This window comes from Pleurodeles waltl, chromosome 3_1, assembly GCF_031143425.1.
Source record: "Pleurodeles waltl isolate 20211129_DDA chromosome 3_1, aPleWal1.hap1.20221129, whole genome shotgun sequence".
Classification (NCBI taxonomy): domain Eukaryota; kingdom Metazoa; phylum Chordata; class Amphibia; order Caudata; family Salamandridae; genus Pleurodeles; species Pleurodeles waltl.
Genome location: NC_090440.1, coordinates 1013809825 through 1013822517, shown reverse-complemented (window position 1 = coordinate 1013822517; position 12693 = coordinate 1013809825). Strand labels below are relative to the sequence as shown.

Sequence of the window (12693 nt, the reverse complement as noted above, 5' to 3'; positions counted from 1 at the left end):
TTTTGAGGTTTTGTAAACCTGAGGCAGCGCCAAAATCTAATGCCATCCTAAGGGTGGCATTAGCAAGGCACAACGAGAAGGAACACTTTTATTCCTCTTAGTTATTTTCTTTTTCTATGTGTGCTGCATTCTGCATCACCATTAGTGATTGTTTATGTGCAGGAAGGAACACCTTCTCACACATAAATAATCAAACCCCTCAACGCAGACATCCTTGCACCAGGGTGCAAGGATGTCTGTGTTGGCACTGGCAGCTAAATTTAGCACCAGAGCAGGGGACAACACAAGGGTGCCCCGTATTCAATTAAATAAGGCGCATCCCTGCGTTGTGAAAATGACGGAGCGCAGCACTGCCAATTTTGGTGCAGCGTTGCGCTCCGTAATTTTCCTTTGAATATGGGCCTAAATATTTTAAAATGTTATTACATGTATCAGGGGGTATAGGCAGTCAAAAAGAACTCTCCAACATTTTTGTCTTCGGCTTTTCTTTCATCTACCTCCAGGTGTAGTGTAGCCCATCTCCTTGCAATGAGCCTTGAAGCCTCAACACCAGGTATTTCTTGGCCTTCGTCTTTTCCTTTTAAAAAGTTACTTATCAGCAAGCTTGCCTTCAACAAAATTATATTAGTGAGTGTAGCAAGGTGGCAGTATTATGTGGTAAAACTGAGGAGTCTTACCATGTAATACTATCATATTACCCAGTGGTGGACCTTGGGTTCACACAAGTAAACCTTAGCTCAGTCCTGGTAGTGTGGCAAAGAGCAAAATACTGCATTTCTTCTAGTCAAACAGTTACCATTAAAGTCAACGGGGAAAACCAAAGTGTGCACCTGGGCACTTGCAGGGGGAGTTCCTTGGAACCCACCTGGACTTAAGGTTCTGCAGGGCCCTAGAACGAGAATCAACAATCAGTTTCTTATTACCTTGCCCAGGGAGTCCGGGTGCTTTGGCTGTCCTTGGTGCTGACAGGGTCTGAGGCAGTGAGCATGTTGCACCATTTGACAAACAGATTCTTGTCAAATCTTGTCAAATAGACACACGATCTACCCTTTGGATGTAGAGGTCTTTGGGGGGGCCAGGAATGAACAGTTGGAACCTTGCCACCATGTCCCGTGGCTGTGGTGGAAAGGTGGCTTCTCGCTGTCAATCACAGTAGCTGGTTGCACCAAAGGTGCTTTGCTGCTCCTCTCGAGGTCACTTTCCTCTAGATCCAGAATATCAGGACAGGGCATGTTGCCAATGTCAGTCTGTATGCTGGAATCTGCCCTGGAATCGGTGATGTCCAAGTAGCCATCGGTTTCCGGATTGGCAACAGACAAACCTTGGTAGCTGCAAAGGTGGTCTGCTGGCACTTAGACAGCTGAAGGTCATCCCGAAGGGAGTAGAGGTTTGAAACTTGGCAGAGACCTCACTCCCACTCTTTGGATGCTGTACACTGAGTTTCTTTAGGCTCACTCACACGGAGCCTGTTGAGTCACACATTTTCGACTTCAGCACTGCGTTACTTCTGCAAGTTGCACATGACTGGCACCACCAGTCAGGGAAGTCTTTCTTGACTTCTTGCTGTCCACAGGAGTCCCTCTTGCTGGGACCAACTAGTTTCCACCTCTGGCACACGTCGGTCACTTAGTTCCAGTGGTGGTCTCTTAGGTCATTTCAGTGTCCTCTCTTCGCACTGCGGCTGGAGTCCAGGTCCTGTTGTGGGTGACACCTTCTTTGTGCCTATTCTCCTTTGCAAGTAAGAACTGAGGGTCTGGTGTCAGGGGAGCCCCTTAAATTCCAATTTAGGGTTCATTAAGGGTGTGGGGACAGTAGTCAATGGGCTACTGGTCCCAGCGGCTAGTCTGCCCCTGCAGTGACAATTTCATGTGGAAGGATATCACTTTCTTCCCAGAACCCACTACTCCCAAGGGTCGCCAAGATAACAGAACCCTTCCTCAGCTGTACAGACCTCCTATTCCACATAAAGGCATGGCTAGCCTTTTAAGGTTTATTTCTTCTGCATAACTAACTGTTGAGCTGGACAGGGTGGGAAGGGCTTTGTCCTCCACTGGGGGACAAGTGATTACATATCAAGAGCAGGGAAAGCCTTTTAGGCTCATCACCTTTATTACCTTTCACACTAGTCATCCTGGGAGGGAGGAGGGGTGGCCTCCAGCCTGCCCTTTGGCTCCACCCTCGGGCAGTGCTAGCACAACCAGCAGGAGGGCAGACTCTTGACTGTGGTGGCAGAGGCTCGAGAGAGAGCCTGCCAAAACAGAAGAGAGAGCTTGGTAACTTGGTAGGCACCCTCTAAGGGTGCCACCAGGGCTCATGCTAGTTAATCCTGAGTATGGGCATCATGCTCAGGGTTAAAACTCAAGGTGTTGGTACCAAACATGGGGAAATCGACCGAGCCATCAAGGAGATGGACATCTGGGAACTGTCCATGTGCCGGTCCACGTTTTCCTATGGACCACTGGTTACTTGTGATAGCATTACATTTTAAATGATACCACAGGGTAATATATGCTCATGCATATATGTCCTCACTCATAGTACAGGCACCCTGCAGGCCTGTCTTAATGGTCATTCACCTGTCTATGGGCAGAAAAAGGGACTCTGCCAGGACCTGGTGTGGGCAGAGTCACATTTGAGCAGCCGACTGCTTGTGCAGGCTGACATGGCTGGTCTGCAGTCTTACTTTCACTTGGGTCACACAGGGTTGCACAATCAGTGCTGCAGCCCGGATGACCCCTTTGCCATCCTTGCCTTGGGTACCCCTGCTACCAATTTCTAGGGACTTACAGGGGAGGTAAAGGCCTTGCAAACTGGCCTATGCAATTTTAAAGTAACTTTTAGGGAAAGAGCATTGGTGCTGGGGTATGGTTGGCAGGCCTGAGCACAGTTACAGGACAAATGCAAAAGAATCAATCAGCAAAAGGAGGGGCAAAATGTGGAGGGGGGCATCTGCAAAGAGCCCAGTTTCTTACAGTGAGTTTATTGTATTTATTTACTCTAGGGTCCTATAGGCAAAGAGAAACCAAATGTTAGCATGAGTAGGGTTATATGTCCTCTTGTTCACAAGGACCTCATGCATACTCAAGGTAAAATTAAGATTTTGTGAATTCTGTGATGTCCCTTGTGACCTAAGCCTGTGTCCACATATTGTCTACATTGCTAACACTCTACAGTCATAGGTTATTTTATTCTTGAAATGCCACAAACATTTTGTTTCTTTAACATGGAAACCATTTTTCCATGTAAAGGCTTCTCTTCCTCTAAGCCACGTACACACATTCCTCTGCAATTATAAAGATGCACCTGCTTAATCCAGTCTTCAGTGAAGGAGTCAGAATGGCAAGAGGACCAACATTCATAATTTTTATATGGGGAATTTGAATTGGAACTTGATTTGTAATTTGCCAACACCAAATGAAGGTCTGGAATAGTAAAAGAACGATCACCCCTGTGATGTCACACAGGTCGAAGGGAAGGAACAGAGTAAGGATGGTAGCTTTGGCACTTCATCCATAGTTTCCCATTCTTTTTTGCTCCTTAAATATGTGTGTTGTGTATGAAACCAATTTTATATTGTAGTCATTTCCGGTGAGAAATTGGGTTGTTGGTTGAAGGGGGTGTGAGCGCTTCTCATGCAACAGTCACAATCATTGTCAGGGTGAACGACAAAAGTCACTAAATTAACCTGTGCTTACTCCTCTGGCACAAAAGCAGGCAGGCGTAACTAAGAGGCAATGTGTAAAATATTTATGCAGCACACAAACAGTAATAAAGTGAAATCACAACACAAGGAAAACTCCACATTAATCCAATGATAATTTAGAAAAATGTGCAATTTCATAGATTTAAGGTAAGTATAGCTCCAAAAGTACATGGTGCCACGCACACTTATCTGTTCATGCAAGAGCTGGTGAAGGTCATCATTCAGGCTGACCCAATGGAGCACAGACTGGATGGAGGGACCAGGTCAGTCCCGCTGAAAAAGTAAAGTCTAACATAAAGAGTCCAGTTTGCAGTAGAGGAGGCCTTGAGGAGCAGGAAGAGCATCATGGATGGTCGGTGCTGAAGCCTGAAGAGGAAGCTCGGTGTTGAGGACACTTGTTGCTGTAGCACAAAGATCCTGTCAGGCATTGCAGATGGTCGTTGTTGGAGGCTCGCGTTGGTCTCACCTCAGGCTGTCAATGCTGTAGCGTGAAGTGTAGATCTCACATTGCTGGTAGACCCTGGCAGTTGCTGTAGCAAGAAGAACCCGGTTCACTGGAACTTTGTGTTGTCGGTCAGCATGAGTGGCAAGATAGTGGCATGAAAGAGCACGTTTGCAGTCTCGAAGTCCCTAAAACTTTAGGATTTCTCCTTTATTTTAAGGAGAAGCTTAACAGATGTCACACCAAGGGTCTAGTACTAAGGAGGCACCTCTTGGGGATCAAGCAGAGGCCATCAGGCAGGTTCAGTGTCAGGTTTAGTCAGGTCCAGTTACAGGTCCAGGCAAGTCCAGTGCAGCAGTCCAGCTGGGCAGTTGCAAGAAGGCATCTGGAGCTTCTTGTGTCCCTGTAGCTCACAACATGAGGTCAGTCATGTGACCCTTCGAGTAACTTCAGTCTGGGATGAAGGATGCAGCTCTAGTCCTCCTTTTCAGACAGCAGAGCAGGCCTCAAGCAGCAGGGCAGTCCTTCTTCTGTAGTATTCACAGCTCCAAAGGTGTACTGAGGAGTGGTTCTGAGGGTCTTCTTTTTATATATGGTGCCCAATTTGAAGTGGAAGAAACTTCTGGAGTCTTCCACCTACAGGAGTGTCTGGAATGTCCTGCCTACCTGCCTTGGTCCCACTCTAGCTGCAGGCACAATAGGCTAGTGTAAAATCCTATACATGTGATCTGAAGCAGTGTCTGAAAGGTGCAACTGTGACAGGTGACAGCGCCGCTCTTCTCATCAAGTTCAGAATGGTCCATCCTGCCAACACCCAGGCTCTCTATTGATTGGCTGTCTGGAAGGAATACACAAAGACCAACTACACCTAGTCATGTGACCAAGGAACAGGCTGCAGGCACCAAATAGTTAGGTCAAGGAAATGCAAACTTTCTAAAAGAGGGTTCAGTTGTGTCTTTATAGGCCATCACTAGCAGGATGGGTGGGGACAAAGCTATGTACAGCCACACTTGCAACTGAATAGGCTGTGCTTTGTCTTCACACAAAGGACTTGTCACCCCTGCATTGTTCATGCAGCCAGCTTGGAGCCAGGGCAGGCGAAGCAGGAAACCTCAAGTGCTGCTCTAGAAACTTCTCCTACTTTAAAGAAGGCACCAGCTATCAAAATAGGAGCCTCAGACACACTTTCAGTTCACTTTCCGGACCTGCGGAAGGACTCTCAGAGGACTGTCAGCAGCTGTAGCCTACTGCGTTCTCCACAAGACTACTGTGCTGCACCTGGAAGGACTGCTTTGCTGCCTGGAGCCTGCCTTGAACCCTCAGAGGCCTGCCCAGCTGCATGATCCCTGTTCCACGATTTGAATCCAGGGCAAAAAGAGTGACTTCAAGGGAAAGTTAGCTGGCTTCCTGATCAGAGCCTTAAGGACAGGAAAGGCCCCAACCATCTCAAACCTGCACTTGGACCCAGCCTGAGGGAGTCATAACCCTTCATTTGGTACCCTGTCAGGCCTGGACCCTTGGTGTTGGTGCTAAAGGTGCACAGATAGCCATAAAACAAAACGTGAGACTTAAAAAATATTTGGCTAAAAACTGCTCTGAGAACCACAGGAAGATGAGGACCAACCTGCTCATCTATCAGCCCAAGTTGCATTGCGGGTCTGCCTAACTTTGTGGCAGTTCCCACTACATTCTTCTCTGCAGCAGCAAATCCTGCTCAGGGTCCTTCACCAAAGGGGTATCCAGCCTTGTGGAACTCTCATTAGTTACAGTCTCCACCTTCATCCCACCAGAGATTTTTGACTTCCAAAAAAGAGACTAAGGGCCTGATTTCGAGTTTGGTGGATGGGGTACCCTGTCACAAATGTGACAGATATCCCGCTGCTGTATTACAATCCCATAATATCCTTAGAGAATCGTAATATGGCAGACGGATATCCATCATGTTTGTGACAGAGTAACCGGTTTGCCAAACTCAAAATCAGGCCCCAAGTCCAATCTAAGAAATCTTCCCCATAACTTCATCCAGATGCTCCCAGACAACTCTGCCTTCTCCTCTGACACAGCCTGCAGCCTTGACACACTGAACCTTTATTATCTCAAAGACTTTTTGTTGGAACTTTTTCTAAGCCTGAAGGTAAGAGCCAAGCAGGCCTAATTCACTTTTTGTATCTGACTCATGCTTCATCAGTCAGCCATATTTTTCAACCTTGACCCAGTCTTGCATGAAGAGATGGCCACAGTTGGCGCTCTGAACTTTTATGTGCTAGTTTTTACCTTAAACTTTAAAGATTAATAACTCCGTTTCTACAGATTAGATTTTTGTTTTTTGGTATCAAATAATTCATTAAAATGTACTTGATTATGTTAAGTTGGTGTGGGATCTTTCTTGTGTTATGTTTTCACTTCATTAATGTTTTGTGTACTGCATACATACTTTAAACATTGCCTTTAAGTTGAGGCTGACTGTGTTTATGCAAAGCTACCAGAGGGCTAAGCACAGGTTCATTTAGTGACTTTTTGTGATTCACCCTAACAGAGATTTTGGCTGTTGCTTGAACACGATTAACACCACACTCAACAAACAACTCAATCAATCACACTAAGTATAGCACATTAAACATTTGACTTCTTTTCTGATATTATCCTCACTGGTAAAACGATGATTTTCAATGTGTGAAATCAAAAAGAATTTTTCAGATCAAGTGTTACGTGACTAGAAAATTTCTTCAAAACTCAAATAATGTTTTCAAAATCTTGTTACATTTTGCTCAAGACTCTCTTCAATTACAGAGGGCACAGAACTGAAAACAGATTTTCAAACCACCAATGTGATTAAGATAAGATTATTCTATAAGGATGTTTTAGGGGGTTTTGTTTTCATGTTACCTATTAAAATTATGTTTTGCCACAATGTGTAATTTTAAAAGCATTTTGGCATATGCAATTGTATCCAATTAATTTTGTATTATTTATGTAGGCTGTCTCTTTGCAGGAGTATGAAGTTACCAGATACTTCCTAACTTGAAATTGCATGTGTTTGATGAAGGTGCCTGTCTCCTTTTCTCCTTTCTTTCACTGACTGATAATCTCCCTACACACAAAGTTACTCCGGACCACAGCTATCATTGGAGTGTTAGAAATGGGGTCTTTGGTTGGCAGTCAGGTTACCCCCTATCCAAGCAAGGACCCTCACTCTAGTCAGGGTAAAAGAGAATAACCCTCAGCTAACCCCCGCTCACCCATTGGTAGCTTGGCACGAGCAACAGGCTTAACTTCAGAGTGTTAGGTGTAAAGTATTTGCACCAACACACACAGTAACTTAATGAAAACACTACAAAATTACACAACACAGGTTTAGAAAAATAGAGAGTATTTATCAAAACAAAACAAGACCAAAACGACAAAAATCCACAATACACAAGTCAAGTTATCACTAAAAAAAGAGTCTTCATGTAATTTTAAACAACCACTAACACTGTTAGTGTGAATATATACTTTGGGTGCATCAAAAATAACCCCGCATGGGGGAGTGTGCATCAAAAAGGGCTTGTGATGCGTCGATTTCACTCACGAGCAAGATCTTGCGTCGTTTCTCATTTCGTCGGGTCGGGCACGGCGTTTCTTCTCTCTGCAGGAGAGTGATGCATCAATACGGTCAGCACTCTCGGTCCTGGCAGGCTTTGAGTTGTTTTTACATGCCCAGCAGTGTCTGCATCAGAAATCCAGCTGCACGATGATCAGAAAACCACACAGCATGGGTTGCGATCTCACCAGCCTCCATCAGCGATGCTGAGCGTCAGCTCCGTGCGTCGATTCTTCGGTCGTGTTGCAGGCGAGCGTTGATTTTCAGCCGTGAAGACGGTGGCGCGCCGATTTTTTAGCCGCAGATCAGAGTTGCATCTATCTTTTCCCAGCACGGCGTCCTGTGCATGGATTTCTTCCTCTTAGACTGCCAGCTTCTCCTTTCAGGGTCCCAGGAACTGGATGGGCACCACTTGGCAGAGTAGGAGTCTCTCCAGAGACTCCAGGTGCTGGCAGAGAGAAGTCTTTGCTGCCCCAGAGACTTCAAACAACAGGACGCAAGCTCTAAGTCAAGCCCTTGGAGATCTTCACCGGATGGAAGGCACACAAAGTCAAGTCTTTGCCATCTTACTCTGGCAGAAGCAGCAACTGCAGGATAGCTCCACAAAGCACAGTCACAGGCAGGGCAGCTCTTCTTCCTCAGCTCTTCAGCTCTTCTCCAGGCAGAGGTTCCTCTTGGTTTCCAGAAGTGTTCTCAAGTCTGTGGTTTTGGGTGCGCTTCTTATACCCATTTTCTCCTTTGAAGTAGGCCTACTTCAAAGCAAAGTCTCTCTTGATTATGAAATCCTGCCTTGCCCAGGCCAGGACCCAGACACTCACCAGGGGGGTCGGAGACTGCATTGTGTGAGAGCAGGCACAGCCCTTTCAGGTGTGAGTGACCACTCCTCCCCTCCCTCCTAGCACAGATGGCTCATCAGGAAATGCAGGCTGCACCCCAGCTCCCTTTGTGTCACTGTCTTGTGAGAGGTGCAACCAGCCCAACAGTCAAACTGCCCCAGACAGGGAATCCACAAACAGGCAGAGTCACAGAATTTGTTTAAGCAAGAAAATGCTCACTTTCTTAAAGTGGCATTATCAAACACACAATCTTAAAATCTACTTTACTAAAAGATGTATTTTTAAATTGTGAGCTCAGAGACCCCAAACTCCACATGACTATCCGCTCCCAAAGGGAATCTACACTTTAATCATATTTAAAGGTAGTCACCATGTTAACCTATGAGAGGGACAGGCCTTGCAACAGTGAAAAACTAATTTAGCAGTATTTCACTGTCAGGACATATAAAGCACATTACTATGTGTCCTGCCTTAACCATACACTGCGCCCTGCCCTTGGGGCTACCTATGGCCTACCTTAGGGGTGTCTTACATGTAAGGAAAGGGAAGGTTTATGCCTGGAAAGTGGGTACACTTGCCAAGTCGAATTTTCAGTTAAAACTGCACACACAGACACTGCAGAGGCAGGTCTGAGACATGATTACAGAGCTACTTATGTGGGTGGCACAACCAGTGCTGCAGGCCCACTAGCAGCATTTGAGTTACAGGCCCTGGGCACCTCTAGTGCACTTTACTAGGGACTTACTAGTAAATATTTTATGGCAATCATGGATAAGCCAATTACATACACATTTTGTAAAGGAGTACTTGCATTTTAGCTCTGGTTAGCCAAGGTAAAGTCCCCAGAGTAACAAAAACAGCAAAAACAGAGTCCAGCACACATCAACAACCTGGGAAACAGAGGCAAAAAGTTAAGGAATACCACGCCAAGGATGAAAAGTCTGACATGGAGCAACTAGTCCAGAAGCATTACATCTCTGAGTTGGGCGGACTCACTGCACCAGCCTCTGAGCTGTGTACTATGCAGCTGCCCCTGTGTATTCAATCCAGCAGTGCCTATACTACTAGACAAAAATGGCCTTATCAGGACTGGATTGGGGAACCAAAAGCTTCCTTGGCAAAAATGCTCAAACCAGTCCGCATCCCTTCATGTCCTTGTGCAATCTCTCTCATTCCATTCATCCATTCTCCCGCTCTCTGCTTCTCTCCTTTCTTTTTTCTCTGGTCGATCTCTCTCTAGCTTCCCCCTCCCTTCCAGTCTTTCTCTCTCTTGGAGCATCCACCTTGCCTGTGATATTTAATCTTGGGGCTCAGCAGTACTTAATTTGTAAATAAAAAGGTGCTGGTGCCCAAAGCCCTCCTTTTAAACATGCGGCTGCTGCAATTAAATGTGCGAACTTGGAATACTGAGGCAGCATAATCCTGAAGCTATCTCGGGCCTCTTCAATGCATTTACAACCACTCCCTGCCCCTTCAGCTCACTCTTGCAGCTTTCTGCTTTCTCCCATTGTGATGCTTTTTCGTTTTTTTCTTCCTTCTTCTTTCCCATATGTGTCTTTTGCTCGCAGTAAATGCTTGAGGCAGAAAAATAAGTGCCGGCCATCAAAAATAAGTACCTGGGCCCCACATCGGAAACAACGAGCATAAATTAAGCACTGGGGATCAGGAGAAAATGACAGAGGCACTAGGGAGAACTCTGTGCTTTCAATACTGGCCTTCAAGGTCTCCAGTCCATGGGGGAAATGCCCAGTGCAGTAAAGTGCCTGTCTGGCCCAGAGCGTCATACCTGAACCTATTAATAGGCCCAGCCACCAGAACCCCCGGCAATTAGCTCTTGCCTCCCCTAGTTTTCTCCTTCTCGTTCTGCAACAAACAGAAGCATACTATACTACAAGCTCTAAATCTTGGGGCCAGGAGTCATACCTGCCCTGTATGTGATCAAATTAATGTAACATAGCCACAGTACATATCTTTCAAGAAATAACACTACAGACTAGTGTAATGTCCATTTATCCATCTGGGGTTGAGGCGAACAGTATCAATGAGTTGGGCATTAAAACATCATGTTTAATTCCGAAAGATCAATCAATGTACTGTGTGTACTACAGTGTTGTTACTAGTATTAACCAAGCAAGTGTCTATGGTCTTCTGCTGACCTGCGTGTTAAGGTGTAAATATTAAAATAGACATCTACTTTAATTTCTTTCCTAGAGTCCTGATTTTTTGGACCTCGAGAAATCGAAAGTGAAATCCAAAGAATCCCTTTCAAGTGGGGTGCATCTGAACACAACATCAGAGGACAACCTGGCGTCATTTCTAGAGCAAGAACAGGAGGCATCTTTAGAGTTTCAACCACGACATTGTAAAACGTATTTCAATCCCCTTAGGCACCCCTCTCTGCCAGATTCTTCCAGAAGCACTACAGGAATGTCGGCCCTCCACAGGCATGTCTCTGACCCCGGCCTTCCGGGAAAATAATCCTTTTATACTGTTACTTCAAATGATATGTAAGTGCTTTAATGGCTGTTTTCCTCTTTGTATATGAATCCTCTATACTTGACTCAGGGGCTATACGGATACCATTATGCAAAGTACTGTATATTTTCTTAAAATTGAAGCTTATGAGGTAAAGATGAGCAGTTATGCTGTAAATATATTTAAGAACGATTATGTTCAACATGTAAAACTGCCAGCATCACGAGGCACCTTATATTTTATATTTCTTTTTTTTTTTAACACAAGCATGTTTCAAAGAAAATCACAGATTGTTGCATGGAGATTATTAGGTAAAACGTTCACTGAGATGGTACGTCAACATCCAGTTGCAAAGCAGCTACGAGGCCAGTGACTTAAGTACATAAACCTCAAATATTTTAGCTTGAAATGGGACTTCACCAAGAGGAATGAATATGAGGTTTCTCATGAAGTGTGTGTGTGTGTGAGGGGGGCTGCGCTTGCTAAATATGGACATTCAGTAAGTGATTTATTGCTCCTTCGGATATAGGAAAAATATGCATCCTCCCATGTTTGAGCATTCGCAAGGAAGCGGTTTTTGCAATTATTCTGTTATGCAAGCAACAGAAAAAAATTAGGACTCAAAGTTGTATTCAAATATGTGCTTTAAAATAAATGTATGTGTGCCCATTGTGGTAGGCTTATTGCGCATTTTGAAATCACTATTATTAGTGAAGAACAAAGTTTGTTTTAAGGGAAAATGTATCAATGTTTCGTTCTTCGGAAATCACATCGACGTGTGTAGTCTTTAAAAATAAAGTGAAAGACGCAGAAGACCTGTTTAATCAGGACACAAATGTGATACCCAAACAAGGCCAAATGCAATAAATGTGACGTCAGCATGGCATGGACATCTATGTGCCTCTAGAACAATCAGTCCCAACAAAAGACTGGTTCATGTAATTGTTTCACTCCATAAAATGACACCGTTGTTTGCAATTCTACCTTTGCTGGTGTATTCCAAGGACACCAGAATTAATATAAAAAGTGTGTATGCTGCACAGTATTTCAAACACAGATGCACTTGTTGCTGAACATCACTCATTTCCAAAGTCAAAAAAAACGAAGCATTGAATTAAAATTCGTCAGGCTTTTAAATTTAGATCCTGAGATTTTATTTTATTAAAATATTCTTTTCCTTTGAACCCAATGGCTGTGTTTGTTTTTAAATATTGCCAATGTAACACCTGTGTTTTGAATCATTGCATGGTTGTGTCTTTTTGAGAGATGATGGAATACACCTTTAAGTCAACAAGGGACCAAGCTCTTTGCTTCAGGCTTTGGACCTCTCATTACGAGGTTGGCAGGCTGACCGGCAGCCCGCCAGCCCCCTGGAGAGGAGACCGCCATAGAGCTGGCATTCTCCCCCAGGCTGACTACAAGGATTCCACTGGGCTGACCGGTGGAAACCTCTGAAATCGGGGCTGAGGCTAATGTCGTCACACAGAGGATGCCCCCAGCACCCTCGGAATACACACTGTCTGCAGTAGCAGCCAGTGTGCATTCCTAGAGTGCTGGGCAGGAGGCCCCTCAGCAATGGCTTTCTGCCATCCTTTTCATGGCGGGGACCCTGCTAAAAAAAGGCTGGCAGAAACTGGACCCTTGATCAGCACGG

The 12693-nt window shown here is 45.0% G+C and overlaps 1 protein-coding gene across 5 annotated transcripts in view; it reads left to right on the top strand.

Annotated features, from left to right (window-relative positions):
• KCNH7 (potassium voltage-gated channel subfamily H member 7) overlaps positions 1-12223 on the top strand; it is a 1745544-nt gene extending 1733321 nt beyond the window's left edge. For all 5 annotated transcript variants that reach the window (XR_011201481.1, XM_069224264.1, XM_069224261.1 and 2 more), the window contains one exon: positions 10776-12223. Coding sequence is in view for 4 of the 5 variants with exons in the window: in XM_069224264.1 (XP_069080365.1) it covers positions 10776-11042 (267 nt within the window). In the remaining variant the exon portion in view is untranslated. The remainder of the gene's footprint in view (positions 1-10775) is intronic.
• Positions 12224-12693: the final 470 nt, after the last annotated feature.